At 57.8% G+C, this 14330-nt stretch overlaps 1 protein-coding gene and 2 pseudogenes across 3 annotated transcripts; all 3 read left to right on the top strand.

The window, feature by feature from the left end:
• Positions 1-4617: 4617 nt before the first annotated feature.
• LOC144380395 (uncharacterized protein CXorf49 homolog pseudogene) lies at positions 4618-6507 on the top strand (annotated as a pseudogene).
• On the top strand, positions 6485-8920 carry LOC144380601 (uncharacterized protein CXorf49-like). 3 transcript variants are annotated; one of them, XM_078065267.1, is made up of 4 exons: positions 6485-6845; positions 7403-7482; positions 7746-7791; positions 8621-8920. In XM_078065267.1, exons 1-4 carry the CDS (start codon positions 6725-6727, stop codon positions 8659-8661), a joined length of 288 nt encoding a protein of 95 aa, XP_077921393.1. In that variant the 5' UTR covers positions 6485-6724; the 3' UTR covers positions 8662-8920. The 3 variants fall into 3 exon arrangements, 2 of the variants coding, with proteins under 2 accessions (XP_077921393.1, XP_077921394.1); XM_078065268.1 differs by having other exon boundaries at positions 8624-8920; XR_013444818.1 differs by lacking the exons at positions 6485-6845; positions 8621-8920 and adding an exon at positions 8400-8445 and having other exon boundaries at positions 7264-7482.
• Positions 8921-13797: 4877 nt separating this feature from the next.
• On the top strand, positions 13798-14226 carry LOC144380602 (large ribosomal subunit protein eL43 pseudogene; annotated as a pseudogene).
• The last annotated feature ends 104 nt before the right edge of the window (positions 14227-14330 follow it).

Raw genomic sequence — 14330 nt, forward strand, 5'->3', positions numbered from 1 at the left:
CGAATTTTCTGTCTAGTCCTTCTGTCAATTATTGAGACGGAGTATTAAAGCCTCCAGGTATCACCGTTGAATGCTCTAGTTCTGCCATCAATTTTGTCAAGTTCTGTTGTATTTTGAGGCTCTGTACTTATGTGCATCTAAGTTTACAATAGTGATGTCTCCCATATCGGTGGATCCTTTTATCATGGTAAAATGTCCAGTTCCGTCTCTGGGAACACTTTCTGCCTTAAAGGTCTACTTTGTCTGTTGTGATCATGGCCAGGACAGCACACGCTGGCTGCTGAACTCTCAGTAGATCATCCTCGGTCCTTTCTCCCTCAGTGGGTTTGGGGCATTATCGGAAGTACATCCCCCGCCCAAAGCATACAGTTGAATCCCCAGGGTCTCACACCGGGTTGATCCTCTCTGTACCTCGCGGTTAATGCATTCAAACTAGGGGTAAATTTACAGATGATGTATTGCCATGAGTTTTATGCATTTCTCGTGTCTTTTTGCGCCTCTGTTTCTCCGGGACTACCACCTTTTGTGTTAGATAGATGTGTTCTCATATGCCCTTTGATTCCTTTGTTCCGGGGCCCCACCCCCTGAGGTCTCAGAGCTTCCAGGGTGGCCCTTCGCTCCCTAGCAAGACCCAGCATGTGCCGATAGATGCTACAGAGAATGCTCGCCGCCAAAGCCACAGGTGCCCCTCCCAGTGGAAGCCCTGATCTTCTCTCCATAACCTCGCTGGGGATATGCCAAGCCTGATAAGGGAGAGAAGAAATCATACGCCGAGGGAGTTGCAAGAAATAGCCGGTCTGTACTGGTAGGAGCAGGGGAAATATCCCTGGGATTGGATTTTGAGGGTGCCGGATCAAGAGGACAGGAAAGGGAAGACTGGATAAGCAGGTTTTACTGAGTGGGGGGGGGCACGATGTCGTCCCACGGGATTTCCCATACTGGCAGGGACTCCAGGAGATGGAGTAAATTCACCACCAGAGTGGCCCTTCAAAGCTTTAAGGAAGTGATGGCCCACAGGGAGGGAAGCGCGAGTCCCTGCCTTGGACCAGCAGGTGGCAGAGGAAGGAACAAAGGGGTTGAGTGAGGCAGGCATGCTGGAACGGACAGAACCCGTGAGGCCGGGCACATGGCCAGACGGTTATGCTCCATGGGAGGGCCGAGAGGACACACCATTCACCAAAGCCATCGGGGGTGTTCTGGTGAGAGGGGGCCCCAGCATCACCAAGAAGCTCAGCGGCTGCTCCCCTCTGCAGGCCGATGCAGATGACGGAAGGAAAGTGGTCCCGGCCTGGGCGCATTCCCATCCATGGGAACGATGGAATTCTGACGTAATAGAGGGCAGGGGTGGCTCTTGATCAAGAGACTCCAGGAGACCAGGTCTGCAGTAACAACCGGCAAGGTCAGAGGGGCAGTCAAGAGTGCTTGACTTGGGGCGCCTGGGTGGCTCAGATGGTGGAGCATCTGCCTTCGGCTCGGGTCATGATCCCGGGGTCCTGGGATCGAGACCCACATCGGACTCCTGACTCAGCGGGGAGCCTGCTTCTCCCTCCCCCTCTCCCCCTCTCCCCAGCTCATGCAATCTCTCTCTGTATCTCTGTCAAATGAATAAATTTAAAAAAAAAATCTTTAAAAAAATAAAAAAAAAAAAAAGAGAGTGCTTGACAGGCACGGAGCTGAGAGGATGCTTCCGACAGCCTGGCTCCCTCGGGGTAATGACAGCCAGAAAAAGGCAAGAGAAAAGAGGGTGGTCGTCCCAGGAAAGAGTCACGATTTGTTGCTCAGTTCCCGGTCCGGAGCCGATTTTGAGACCGGCCCCACTGGCTGAAGAGGTGGGGGAGTCCTGAGGAGGAAGGGTCTGGAAACCAGGCGGTGAGTATATATACTGTTTATGATGCCACTGTCCTTCTCTGCAGAAAAGGACTGCCCTTTCTCAAGTGACGGTGCCCTGGGGAAAGAGGAATACCCAGACGTGTCTAGGACGATTGGACACGGTCTGAGGTGACATTGATTCTGGAGCCCCAAAGTGTCACTGCGGGGCCTGGTTAGACTGGGGCTTAGGAGACCCTGGTAAATAAAAGGAGTTGGGGGTAGGGATCCAGTCATGGACCAAGGCAGGGGTCACTTCTCCAGTCCACGGGTTGACAACTGATACACGTGGCACTTGGGGCAAAAACCCCCACATTGGGTCATTGGTCTGTGGGGTAAGAAGCTATCATGGTGGGGGAGGCCAAGTGGATCCTCTGACATAGGTCCCCACCGCAGACCGAACAGGTGAGCCGAAACCAATATTGGATCCTGGCGAGGCTGAAGGGGGAGAGTTAGCAGAGATTATGGACACCAGTGGCGACCTATAGGATGCAACCAAAGAGGAGGTGGGAGAGCCCCAGGGATGAGGAGAGTGGGGAAGGTGTGAAAAGGCTCTAGGATTCTGTCTGTGGGGGAGAGGGACAAGGAGGCCTCCACTGGATCCATCGGCAATGTTTCCTAGGAGGGTGGTGGGTAGAGGAGATTCTGCTCTATCCCTTGTGATCCATTTTAGCATGTCTGAAATAGCACACCATGACCTTAAGAGCCAATGGGAGAAGTGGGAGAGGGCGTTTTTCACACACAGGCAGGGATAGTGGGGGGCACGCTTGAGGAGGAGGCTTATCGCAGACTTAGAGTGTGCCCAGTCTCCCCGGCTCTGTAACCTTCTCCAGCACGACAGGCTTCTCAGGCGCAGACCCAGTGACACTGGGCCTTGGAGCTCACGCAGGCAAGGAGTGTTCAGGCACCCCAGGCCTCTCTTGGGGATCAGCCAGAGTAGGATGCGGGAAGGAGAGGCGAGGGGCAGACAGAGGAGCATGAATGGGAAAGCGAGGACGGAAAAGTACGGAAGGAACGGAGGGCCCTTCGGGTAGGGGCTGGGTGGCAAGCAAGGGAAATTCTAACACGCCAGGACCTCCCAGAAGCCAAGGGAAGGAGGGACCGCTGCCCAGCTATCAGGACTGCTCAGCTCAGAGAAGCTGGGGACGGGTAGTTTCAGGAAAATCTGAGAGACAACTGGCGCCCCACCCCCACGGCCCCCACCACCGTTAGGCCTACTTAGTTGTGCCTTGCTCCAGACCTTTCGACATACTTGTACGTACACCTCTACGTAGTCTCGATATAGGAGTGGCTCTTGTTTTCTCTTCATTTCATTTCATTTCATTTCATTATTTACAAATGTGTGTCCAGCTCCACTGACCTCCAAATTGCTCTATTCAGTCACGAGGGTGCTTTGAAATCTGTGAACGTGGCCTCTCGCGTTCCTTTTGCCTGCCGCCTTTCAAGTCTTCGGGATGCACACACTTCCCGTTGCTTGCCTGGTGAGAGGCACCATTTCCTCACTGATGGGAATTTAGAGCGTTCCCAGTTTTTTCTCATCACCAACGTCCTAGTGCACGTGTCCTTCCTTATCCGCTACATGAACGAGCGAGTCTCCAGGAGAAGTAGCCGGCAGCAGATTTGCTGGGTGGCAGAGGGAATGTGCGTCTTCTCTGCTTTAAGGTTTTCCGCTCAAAGCGAGGACTCGGGAGCCACACTGCGTGCTTTTGATCCTGCCAGGGATCCCAGCAATCCTAATGACCTTGGGCGAGGGGCTGAACCTCTCAGTGCCCGTTTCCTCCCCTGGAAGAGGGCGGGAATAGTGGGTACCCCGACTCTAGGAGTGTCTTGTGGATGCGTGACTAGTCAACTACAGCGCTTACGTGAGGGCCAGGCATGTAGTACCTCTTGTGTAAGTTGCTTTGCATTGATTCTGCCAAATACCCTCCCAAAGGGCTGTTCTGCGCCGCCCCCGCCCCCACCCCCACCCCCAGCCCCAGCAGTGGGCAAAAGCACCGGTTTGCTCACAACCGCTCCCGCCCTTGGAATGGTTCAGGTCTTTGATCGTCGAAAGTCTGGTGTGTGAACACCGATTTGAGGTTTTAGTTCGCACCTCCGGGATTAGCGACGGTGCGCGACTTTTGGTGTGTGCACTGGCCACTGGGATTCCCTCCTCCTTTTTGAATTGCCTCGGAGAGGAGGAGGGGCCGGGAGGAGGGGGGCAAAGCCCAGCCCGTGCGCCAAACCCGCCTGCCAATAAAGTTCCCTGGGCACAGAGCCACGGACCAATCTGATCGCCCAGCGTGGTCGAGGGGTTGCGACAGAGACCCAAAGGCACGTAAATATGACAACGTTTGCTCTCGGACCCTTCGCGGGGAAAGTATGCCACCCGTCCCCCGATGGCTGACTGCAGGCTTCCCGTGCCCCCTTGCCCATTGGGTCCTAAGTGCCGCGGTGGAACAGAAGCCGGTGAAGCCTCTGTGCGCTAGGTGCCTCACCTCCGTCCCGACCTGTCGTCCCCACGACCCCGGAGACAGGTGCCGGCACACCGGGCTCGGCGGATGGGGAAGACGGAGGCTCAGAGCCGTGACTCCAAGTGGAAAGCAGGTTCTGGCCCAGGGGCGGCGGGACCCGAACAGCCGGACCAACGCCCGGACTCGCGAACACCCAGCCCGCGACCGGCTCCAGGGCGAACCAAAGGACCTCGACCCTATTGGTTAGGGCCTCGAGGGGCGGGCCAACAAGGGGAGGGCCAAGGAGGAGCGCGGACCAATGAGGAGGCCACGGCGCAGGCGTCAGAGGCGCGCACAGAGCCGCGCGTTGTTTGAGGCGATCTCGTGCGGTGCCTGTGGTGCCCGCCTGCGTCGCCAGGAGGCCTCGCGGCTCCCGTCGCACGTCGCGCGCCAATCGCCTGGCGCCTCTCCGCTCTGGCCTGTCGCGCCGGGACCAGGGCAGATCGTCTCCCTCGAGCCCGGGCTGCGCGGCGTGGCCGGCATGAGCGCTCCGGAGGAGGTGTCTGTCTTGGGAGCGGGTTTGGGCCCGGAGGGCGGGGGGCAGGCCAGCGTCCTCCCCGCCGGCCCCCGGGCCCCGCGGGCCCCGGCACGAGGTCTGGATCTGGGGCCGCCGCCCAGCGGCGAGGGCGAGGGCGAGGGCGGGTTCCCAGACGCCGAGGGCTTCGAGTCCGAGCGGGAAGTGATGGAAGCGGGAGGGCCGGTGCTGTGGGGCCGCGAAGGCCGCCCCGGCTCCCCGGCCGACGACGAGGGGGACGCCCGGGACTACGCGTGCCACCTCGCCGACGAGTCCGCGGCGGACACGGCGCAACAGCTGACAGACCGCGAGGCCCTGGGCCTGCGGAGAAAGCCGTCCGCGGAGAGCTGCGGCGCGGAGGCGTCGGGCGGTTGGGCCGGCCTCGAGGCGGGGCCCAGTGGGCGAGGCGCGCTCGCCCTGGGCCGCGTGAAGTCGCGGCCGCCTTCCGCCGCCCCGCTGCACGTCGGTGGGCCCGAGGGGGGCCGGGCCTGGGGGAACCCGACAGGAGGCGCCAAGGGCCCGTCGACCGTCCGGGTGGAGCGCCAGCGGCCCCCGGCCGCCGAAGGCCCCGGCGGGCTGCCCTCCGACCCCGAGTCCTCAGATGAGTTCAGCGAGATACAGCTGATGAGGGTGAGCATTCACTCCAAAGAAGGCGGCCCAGCCAAGCCCAGCAGCCCCAAGGATCCCGGGGACACAGCCAGACACGCTTATTTCCACGTCAGGGAGAGTTTCCTTCACGTGCCGGGCCCTTTCCTGACCTCCGCTGCCCGAGGGTTCACTTCGGTAGTGGAGAGGCCGGCCGTTGGAGAGCTGGACATCGCCTCCTCTAAGAAAATGCCAAGTGTGGTCTGGGGGAAGGGGGAGAGCAGGCCCAGCTACCGGGGAGCTGCTGCTGTTGCTGCTGCTGCAGGCGGCCTGCCCCAGGCCCCCTCGAGGAGGAAGGCGGCCCAGGAGAAGAAATGCCTAGGGGGGGCCTCAAAAGTGGTCCCGGGCAAAAGCTTCCCCTCCTGGGGGCAGAGAGTGTCGGCTGCTCCCCCGGAACCAGCCACCTTCCCCCCAATCTCCGGTGTCCCGCTGCTTGGGAGGTCCAAGAGGTATTCCTTGGTCCCTTCGGGACCCAAACAGTCCAAGCACGCAGGCGCCGCCGGCAAGAAATCTGTGGCCAGGAGGACGCGGGAGGCAGAGGTGGCGGCCGCTGCGGGAGAAGGCAGTGACTCGAACAGAGACGCGGTCCTCCCAAAGGGCCAAGTGAGTAGGCCATGCTCCTCCTCTCGGGGTGCCCTTCCCCTCCCCCTCTGCCCACTTCTTTACCCATGCTCCCTCTGTCCCTACTTCAGGGGTTGCCGTGGGTGCCCCTGGGTCACTGGGATCACGGGCACGCCAGATCGCGTCGTGGGTCGTCTTCTCAGGGGCAGACATTAACCTAGGGTAGCAGTGCGTGTGTGCCCGCCACCATTCCGGACCCTTGGCCCGTTTCCTGCCTCCTTCCCCCAGGGAGGGGCCGCGATGAAGGGAGGGCTGGTAGCTGATTTCCAGGCTTGGTCCACGAACCTTCAGTCTTTAGACGCCTGGGCTTTGTCAGTGCCCTGCTCTGCTCCCTGGCTCAGCTCTGCCTCCTGGCCCGGGGCTGACTGAGGGAGGAAGCGCCAGCCAGACCAGCCTCTGAGTTCCCCTCCCTATTCCCTGCCTCACCCCAGCTGCTACACGCACGTGCACACGTGTGTACGCCTACCCACACTCACACACACACGCGCGCACTCACACGCACACACCACATCCCACATCCCAAGTCCAGGTCGGTGAGAAATTTTTCTTTTAGCTTCCAACACGGAGGCCAGGCCCATCTTCGTGCATGCATCGCAGGGTGTGCAGCAGCGGTGACCTCCACACCAGAGCCCCCCAAGTTCCAGGAAGCTCGGAGCCCTTGGCCCTGAGCCAGGGAGACGTCCTGCACAGAGGGCCTGCCCTCGCCGGTGAGTCTTGTGGGTGTCACAGGAGTGCGGGGGGTAGGGAGGGGATGAGGAGGGAAGCCTCTGGCTCCGGCTCTGCTGGGGGCTCAGCTTTGTTCCCCGCCTCCCTCCCTCCCAGGGCAGCTTCTCCCACAGGAAATGGGGTCTCGACGGACCGGCCTTAAGCCACATCCTCCCCCGCGTGGGGTTTGTGCAGCAGGGGTTCTGCGTGGCAGCGCCCCAAACTGCAGCCCCGGACGTAGACCTTCCGCAGAGCAGAGCCTCAGATTCTGTTCCGTCCTGTTGGGCCACGTTGCTCGTCCCAGGCGCTGGCCGTGCTGCCGCTCTGGGAGAGTCCAAGCCAGAGCCCCAGTCCCGGGGAGGGGGGGGGGCCACCTTCAAGGATGGGCTGGCCCTGGGGGGCAGGGGGGACGGGCCCGAGAGAAGGCTGTAGCTGCTGCCAGAGCAGGGGCCGCTTGCGGCCAGCAGAGGGTGGTGCTGCCTCACGTTCCACCCCGCGGAGGCCCTTTGCAGCTCCCTGGGGGCCTGGGAAGCTGGGTCGGACGTCCTGTCCCTCGCAGGTGACCAGGAGCCGCCGGGCCAGCCCGCAAGGCCAGGAAGGCAGCAGGAACCACCGGCTGGCGCGCAGGGCTGTCTGCGGGTAACGCTCCCCGGGGCTCCTAGGAATGCGGGCCCAAACCTGAGGGTGGGATCCAGGTCCAGGCTAGACTGACATAGGTGTTCCCCCCCTCCCGTCCGCTCCCCGCAGAGGGAAGGCGCCCCCTTTCCACTGAGGAGCCTGTGCGGGTCTAGCCACTGGGCCTGGGGCCGTAGTGCCCGTGGGAGAGGGGGAGGTCGAGGAGAGAGGAAGCCAGAGGATACTAATGGTTTGTGTCTCTCTCTCTCTGCTGTCTGCGGGCCTAGTGTCTGGTGCTACAGAGGGAAATAGACGACCTTAAAGAGCAGCTTGGTATGAGGAACCTCGGTCCGGGGCCGGGTTGGGGCAGAGGCAGGCTGGGGGGCTGGGGGGGGTCCTTGGTGCGGAACCCAGGATGGGCTGCAGGTGCAGGCGGCCTCCCAGGGACCGGCATTCCTGTGGGGACAGGACCTGGCAGGCCTGGCCCGGAGCCTGCTGTGCGTGTGCAGCTGGGTGTGTGCACGAACGGGAAGCCCTGCCTCGACTGCGTGCGCGCTCTGCCGGTGCCAACAGAGGTCTCCCTCTTTTAGGACGTTTGCAGATGCCTCCTTCATTTTCCCGTTAACTGCTCCTTGATACGGCTTGCAAGGCGTGCGTGCGTGCGTGCGTGCGAGTGTGTGTGCGCGCGCGCGTGTGCGTGTGTATGTGTGCGTGTGTGCATGCATGTGCATTGTGCGTGTGTGTACGTGTGCGTGTGTGCGCATGCATGTGTGTGCGCGCAGTGTGTGGACGTGTGCATGTGCATGTGCACTATGTGCACATGCATGTGTGCGCGTGTGTGCGTGTGCGTGCATGCATGTGCGCGTGTGCACGTGTGTGTACGTTTACGCATGCGTGTGTGTACGTGTGCGTGTGTGCGCGCGTGTGTGTCTGTTCTGTAGGCTGAACGAGTCCGATGTGCCCCAAAGCTGGAGAAGTGCTGGCCGCAGTTTGTTCCCTTAGAGGACGTGTCCATATGGAATTGAGGTGGTGGGTGAGGGAGTCAGGCCCGGGGCTGGAGGTGATCTCGGGGCGCAGGGCTCGGCGGTTCCCCGCGGGGTCGGGGCCCGGGCTTCTCTCTCCCCATGTCTGGAGGGCGTGCTGACGCCTGTCTCTGTTTCAGCAGCCATGCAGTCCCTGACTGACAAGGGCCAGAGCCTCTGAAGGGAGCGTGACACACCCCGCTGCCCTTTGCATGGCCGTGGCTGGCGGCAGGGCCGGGGGCTGGCCCTGGCTCGGGCTCTTCCCGGACCCTGCGCTGTCGGGCCGGCTGAGCCCAGCATCTGTGTCCCAGAGGGGCAGCTGGTGCCTTCGGAGCCGGGGAGCTGCGGCCAAGCCGGTTCCCTCCTGGCCGCCCTCAGCCAAGGCTTCCTCTCCCTGTTCTTTTGCCCCCCTCCCCGCCCCAGTTCACAGCAGTTTCAAATTAAAGTACCTCTCAGGTCTGTGGTCTGCCCTCTCTGTGGGGTGTGTGGGGGGTGCTCGGCCTGGGATGGGAGAGGGGCAGGGCGGGGCAGGGAGCTGCTCCCTGTCACAGCCTTTTCCAGAACAGGACCTCCGGGGTCATGTGGTAGGCCTTGCCCTTGCGGGGAGTGTGGGCCGGCCTGTGCTAGGAGCCCTGCCATCCCGCCCGCAGCGTGCCCGCCACCCCACTCTGGGATCCGTGTGGGCATGTGCTCCCTTTCCCCCCGCGGGCCCCCTTCGGTTTCTCCCCTCATCTCCCCCTCTTTTTGGGTCCCGGACTCCCCATCCATCTCCGTTCTCCCCCCTGCCCCCTCCCCTTGCAGCAGGAACCCGGGGCCCCTTCCAGAGCTGCAGTCCCCCTTCCCTTCCCTCCTTGGGATCGCTGTCCTGCTCCTCCCAGCCCCCCTGCTCTGCCATCTGAGTGTCCCTGATCACTCCCGGGGCTTGCCCTCACTGGCCTTCCCTGCCCCTGTGCTTCAACCCGGGGTAAAGAGCACACTTGAGCTCCTCTTGCCCCTTCCTTCCTGGGCCCAGTCCCCTCGGCGGAGTCCTTCCCTCCCTCTGCTGCCACCGCGCACAAGGACCCCTGGCCCGGAAACTGGCGCATCCTCCCCCTCTCCTCTTTAGCCCTGGGCCTTGACACTGGGATTCCAGGGCCTCACTTCTCCCTCCTTGGGTTCGGTGGCGGTGGCGGGGTGGAGGCAGAAGTCACAGAAGTCACAGCCCACTGGGGTGCAGAGCCAGAGGGGAGGTACGGGAAACAGGGCAAAAGCACAGGTCGGTCTCTGGGCTGGAGGTGGGGGCGTCGAGGCTTGTGGGGGCTCTGGGCCACCCTGGGGCAAACTGCCCACCAGCGGCCGGAAACGGATGGTCTAGCCATCAGAGTCCTCCTATCCCTCGTGTGCAAGCCACCTCCCCCCCCGCCCCCCCCCCCACCTCCTACCTGCTCGTCTCCGGACCCTTGGTTGGAAAGTGGCCGCCCGCTTCTATGGCAAGGGTGCGTGATGGGTCTCGATGTGCCTGCCTGGTCCCCTTCCAATGCTGTTCGACCACCACCATGACCCAGGTTTTTCCGGAAGCGCTATTTCCGTGTCCCCGCTCCGGCTCCCTGACTGCCCCTTCAGGCCACGGGAGATTTTGTCTGGACTCCGTGTTCCATTTCCCCCTTGCTGACGGGTGGGGATGGCTTCCTTCCTTCAGCCGGGACCCAGGGCTGTGCTGGCCTGAGACTCAGAGGGACAGATCTGGGTCTGAGTGAGGTGAGGGTCGCTTCTGCCAGACCAGACACCCTTCCCGAGAGACCGGGTGTTTCACGCACAGAAGCCGGGGTGTGGGCGGGTCGATGGTCCCCAGAACAGTCAAGGTTGGTGTGTGCGTTTGTTCATCTGTGGGTGTGTGTGTGTGAATAAAATTAATCAGGGATAATGTCCCTGGGGGGAGAGCGGTGTGAGTCAGGGAGTAAAGGGGGGAGACTGTGGTCAAGAACCGGTAAGATACTGAATGAGCAGAAGCAAGGGGCGGATCTACCTTTCAGGGGGTGCTGTTAAATTCCCTCATCAGGAGGGGACTGTCATGGAAGTCCCCAGACCCCGGACAGGGTGCGGGCATGCTCAATTGGGAGCCCGCAGAGGAGGCTGTGGATCCGACTCTGTGATCCTCTGAGCTCTGAGCCCTCCCGTGTGTGTTGAAGGAAGGACAGTGGCAGGGAAGGCTGCCTCAGAGGGGCTGGCGCAGGCCTCATCTTAGCAGCAGGGAGCTCGTTCAGGAGACTGCTCTGCCAGGAGCTAACAGGGACAGGGGCAGGATGGGCGCAGTGAGGATGGGAAGTAGAGAGTGGCTTCCCCACGAAAATTGGGCCGACCTGGTTCCCCACACACACACCCCTTCTCAGCCTGCCTTCCTTCGGGGCCCTGTGCCATGAGCTCAGGTGGCCAGACCATCCCGCACGGGGTGGGACAAGCACAGAGCTCAGCCTGGAAAAGGACATTCGTGGGACTCAATCCTTCCCCCCCAAATCCCTCACTTGAGAAGGTGGGCTTGTTTGCTGAGGCTCCGGCCTTCACCCGGACCCTGTGGTTCTCTCTTGGCGGGGTATCATGGCGCGCTGTGGTCTGACTGAATGTGTTTGGGAGAGACCTTCAGCCGGGGTGTCCGCGGGCAGACAGGCGGGCAAGTTGTGACTGGGGAGAAGTCCAGCACCCACACCCCCCAGGGACCACAGAGCCATGGTGGCCAGCGTGAGGAAGGGGAGAAGGGGACCGGGGAGGGCATGATCGCAATCCTGGCTGACCAGTTTTGCTGGCCTCCCTTCCCTCCTCTGAGCACACGATCCCGGTCGCATATTCAGACCAAGTAGCCCCAGGTCATGTTGCTATAAACACATATATCGCGGGCTGTGGCTGGGCACCTTCCCGTCCCAGGAGGAAGTGAGTGGAGACGGTGGGGCACAGATTAAGGGAGGACATGTGGGTCCCAGGGGGAAGGAGGAGGTGGGTCCCCTGCCCTCCTGTAGTGTGCCCCTTTTGCCTTCCCCCTCACGCCTCCTCTCTAGCCAGGGAGGCAGTGGCGGCTGGCCTGGGGAGCCCTAGGCCCCGTCCTGCCTCGTTCTGCTGCCTGCCCAGCTCCGGGCCAGATGCCTCCCTCTCTACCACCTCCAGCTCCAGCACCAGCGCCACGCCCACCAGCGGCCAGCCTTTCTCTGCAGATGCTTGGGGGGGATGGGCACACCCAAGGAGGGCAGGAGGAGGTGAGCCCTGGACACGGAGCTGGGCGTGGTGGGCAGAGGAATGGTCCCCAGAGGTGTCCACGTCCTAGTTCCTGGAATCCGCTTGTATGTTACCTTGCATGGCGGCGATGGGGTGAAGGTTGCAGATGTAATTCCGCTTGCTACTCAGCTGGCCTTAAGGTGGGGACGCTGTCGCCCATGTTTGCTGGGTTGGCTGGCCCGCACGTTGGGGGTGTCAGGTGGCCATGTGAGCTGTTACGTGCGTGATCCCGGGTGCACCCTTCACATGATTGGAGGGTGCTCGGCGGCCCTGTGCTCCTGCCAGCTTGTAGTCCTGGTAACTACCTGCCAGGTAGGTAACTACCTACCAGATTTAGGAGAAACTTGACAGTAAGTTGAAACCCTCCTGACGCTAATAGTTATTTCTAGGATTTCAATCCATCCCATACAATCTTCTCTAAGACACATTATAATAGAAGTATGTAAAATCAAGGATAAAGTAAGAATTTTAATAGTTGCATGGAAAAAATAACCTCTCATACAAGGGAACCCCCATAAGGTAGCAGTGCATTTCTCAGCAGAGACCTTGAAGGCCAGGAGGGAACAGGGTGATAATATATGTTCAAAGCAATTATAGAAAGATACTTCCAACCAGGAATACCTTACCCAGCACATTTATCCTTCAGAAATGATGAGATAAAGACTTTCTGTAATAAATAGAAGCTGAGGGAATTCATTGCCACTAAGTCTGCCTTACCAGAACTGCTGAAGGAAGATCTTCAAGCTGAAACAAAAGGATGCTAGTTAGTATCATGAACACATGAAAATATATACAACACACTGGTAATGGGAAGTGTATACTCAGATTCAGAATAATCTCATAATGTAATACGGTGAAGTAGCTAGTTTAGTATAAAGATTAAAAACAAAAGTATTAAAATTGCTAAAACTTCAACATAATGTAAAAATATGAAAATGAAAAAAATTATGAAAATGGCAACATCAAAACAAATGAGGGGGAGTAAAAGAATAGCATTTCTATACGTGATTAAATAGTTATCACTGTAGGGCGCCTGGGTGGCTCAGTTGGTTAAGCGACTGCCTTCGGCTCAGGTCATGATCCTGGAGTCCCGGGATTGAGTCCCACATCGGGCTCCCTGCTCAGCAGGGAGTCTGCTTCTCCCTCTGACCCTCCTCCCTCTCATGCTCTCTGTCTCTCATTCTCTCTCTCCCAAATAAATAAAATCTTTAAAAATAAATAAATAAATAAATAAATAGCTATCACTGTAAAACACAGTTATATCTGTAAGATGTTTTATATAAGCCTCGTTGTAACCACAAAGCAAAACTATACAATAGATTCACAAAAGATGAAGAGGAAGGAATTAAAGCATAACACTAAGGAAAATCATCAATTCACAAAGGAAAGGAACAAGAGAAAAAGAAAGGAATTAAGGAACTACAAAAATAGTCAGAAAACAGTAAGATGGCATTGGTAAGTCCTTACATATTAATTATCCTTTTGCCCCATGCCAGTCACTTATCTCCTCAGTTTTCTTGAGATGACTGCTGTCTTGACTTTTCCACTTTCTTTTAAAGGATAGCAATCGCTATTTAACAAGTAACCTTTACAAAGATAGGATAAATTACAGGAAAGTACGTATTATATTTATGAAACACTGTATGTATACATAATTGTAGAAAGCCTACAATTTGACAAATGGATAGGAAGTGATCAAGCCATGTAACTACTACCCAGGTGAGGAATGGTACATTGCACTTCCAGAAGTGCCATATGTGTGGGTCCCTTTCTGTGAAGGACACCAAGTGCTAAATTTATAAACCACAGGATTCCATTTTTGTGATATTCTTGCAAAGTCCAAACCATAGGGACAGAGAGCAGATCAGTGGTTGTTAGTGTCTGGGGGTTGAGAGAAGGGGTTTAGCTATCAGAGCATGATGGGTTTTGGCAGGTGATGAAAATCTTTTGTAGGTTGATTGTGGTGGTGGTTCCCTAACAGTATGAGTTTGTAAGGACTCATAGACCTTGATGCAAATTCTATCTCAGTAATCTTGAACTCTGCTTTCTGGGCTCAGAACTAGTTTGAAGTAACATGGCTAAATGCACCAAGAAGTTTGGAATTGCCGGTAAATATGCCACCCATTATGGTGCCTCCGTCAGGAAAATGGTAAAGAAGATTGAAATAAGCTAGCACGCTAAGTACACTTGGTCCTTTTGTAGGAAAACCAAGATGAGAAGACAAGCTGTGGGGATCTGGCGTTGTAGCTCCTGCATGAAAACAGACCCCGGTGGCTCCTGGACCTACAACACAGCTTCTGCAGTCACAGTAAAGTCTGCCATCAGAATACTGAAGGAGTTGAAAAAACAGTAGAAGCTTCACCAGTTGAAATACTGCTAGCCTATAATAAATGGGTTAATTTATGTAACAAAATTACTTTGTTGTTAAATTTATTAATTAGATCTTCTGATTTGTGTTGCATTAATTTTGCTTTCTCAAAAGACTTGGAAATTAAAAATCCTTCTAATTAAAAAAAAAATCTTGAACTTTTAAAAAATTGTGAAAAATACATTACTAATGGATACTGTGTCTTACCAATTATTTTTCTGAATTTGAGGTTCAGTGAT

This window comes from Halichoerus grypus, chromosome X (assembly GCF_964656455.1).
Source record: "Halichoerus grypus chromosome X, mHalGry1.hap1.1, whole genome shotgun sequence".
NCBI lineage: Eukaryota > Metazoa > Chordata > Mammalia > Carnivora > Phocidae > Halichoerus > Halichoerus grypus.

Bases quoted from the DNA above. Each gene is read 5' to 3' on its own strand.
- LOC144380601 (XM_078065267.1), top strand. From the start codon at position 6,725: ATGCATCGCAGGGTGTGCAGCAGCGGTGACCTCCACACCAGAGCCCCC. The intron at 6,846-7,402 runs GTGAGTCTTGTG...TGTCCCTCGCAG, and splicing joins CAGAGGGCCTGCCCTCGCCG to GTGACCAGGAGCCGCCGGGC. The intron at 7,792-8,620 runs GTATGAGGAACC...TCTCTGTTTCAG, and splicing joins CGACCTTAAAGAGCAGCTTG to CAGCCATGCAGTCCCTGACT.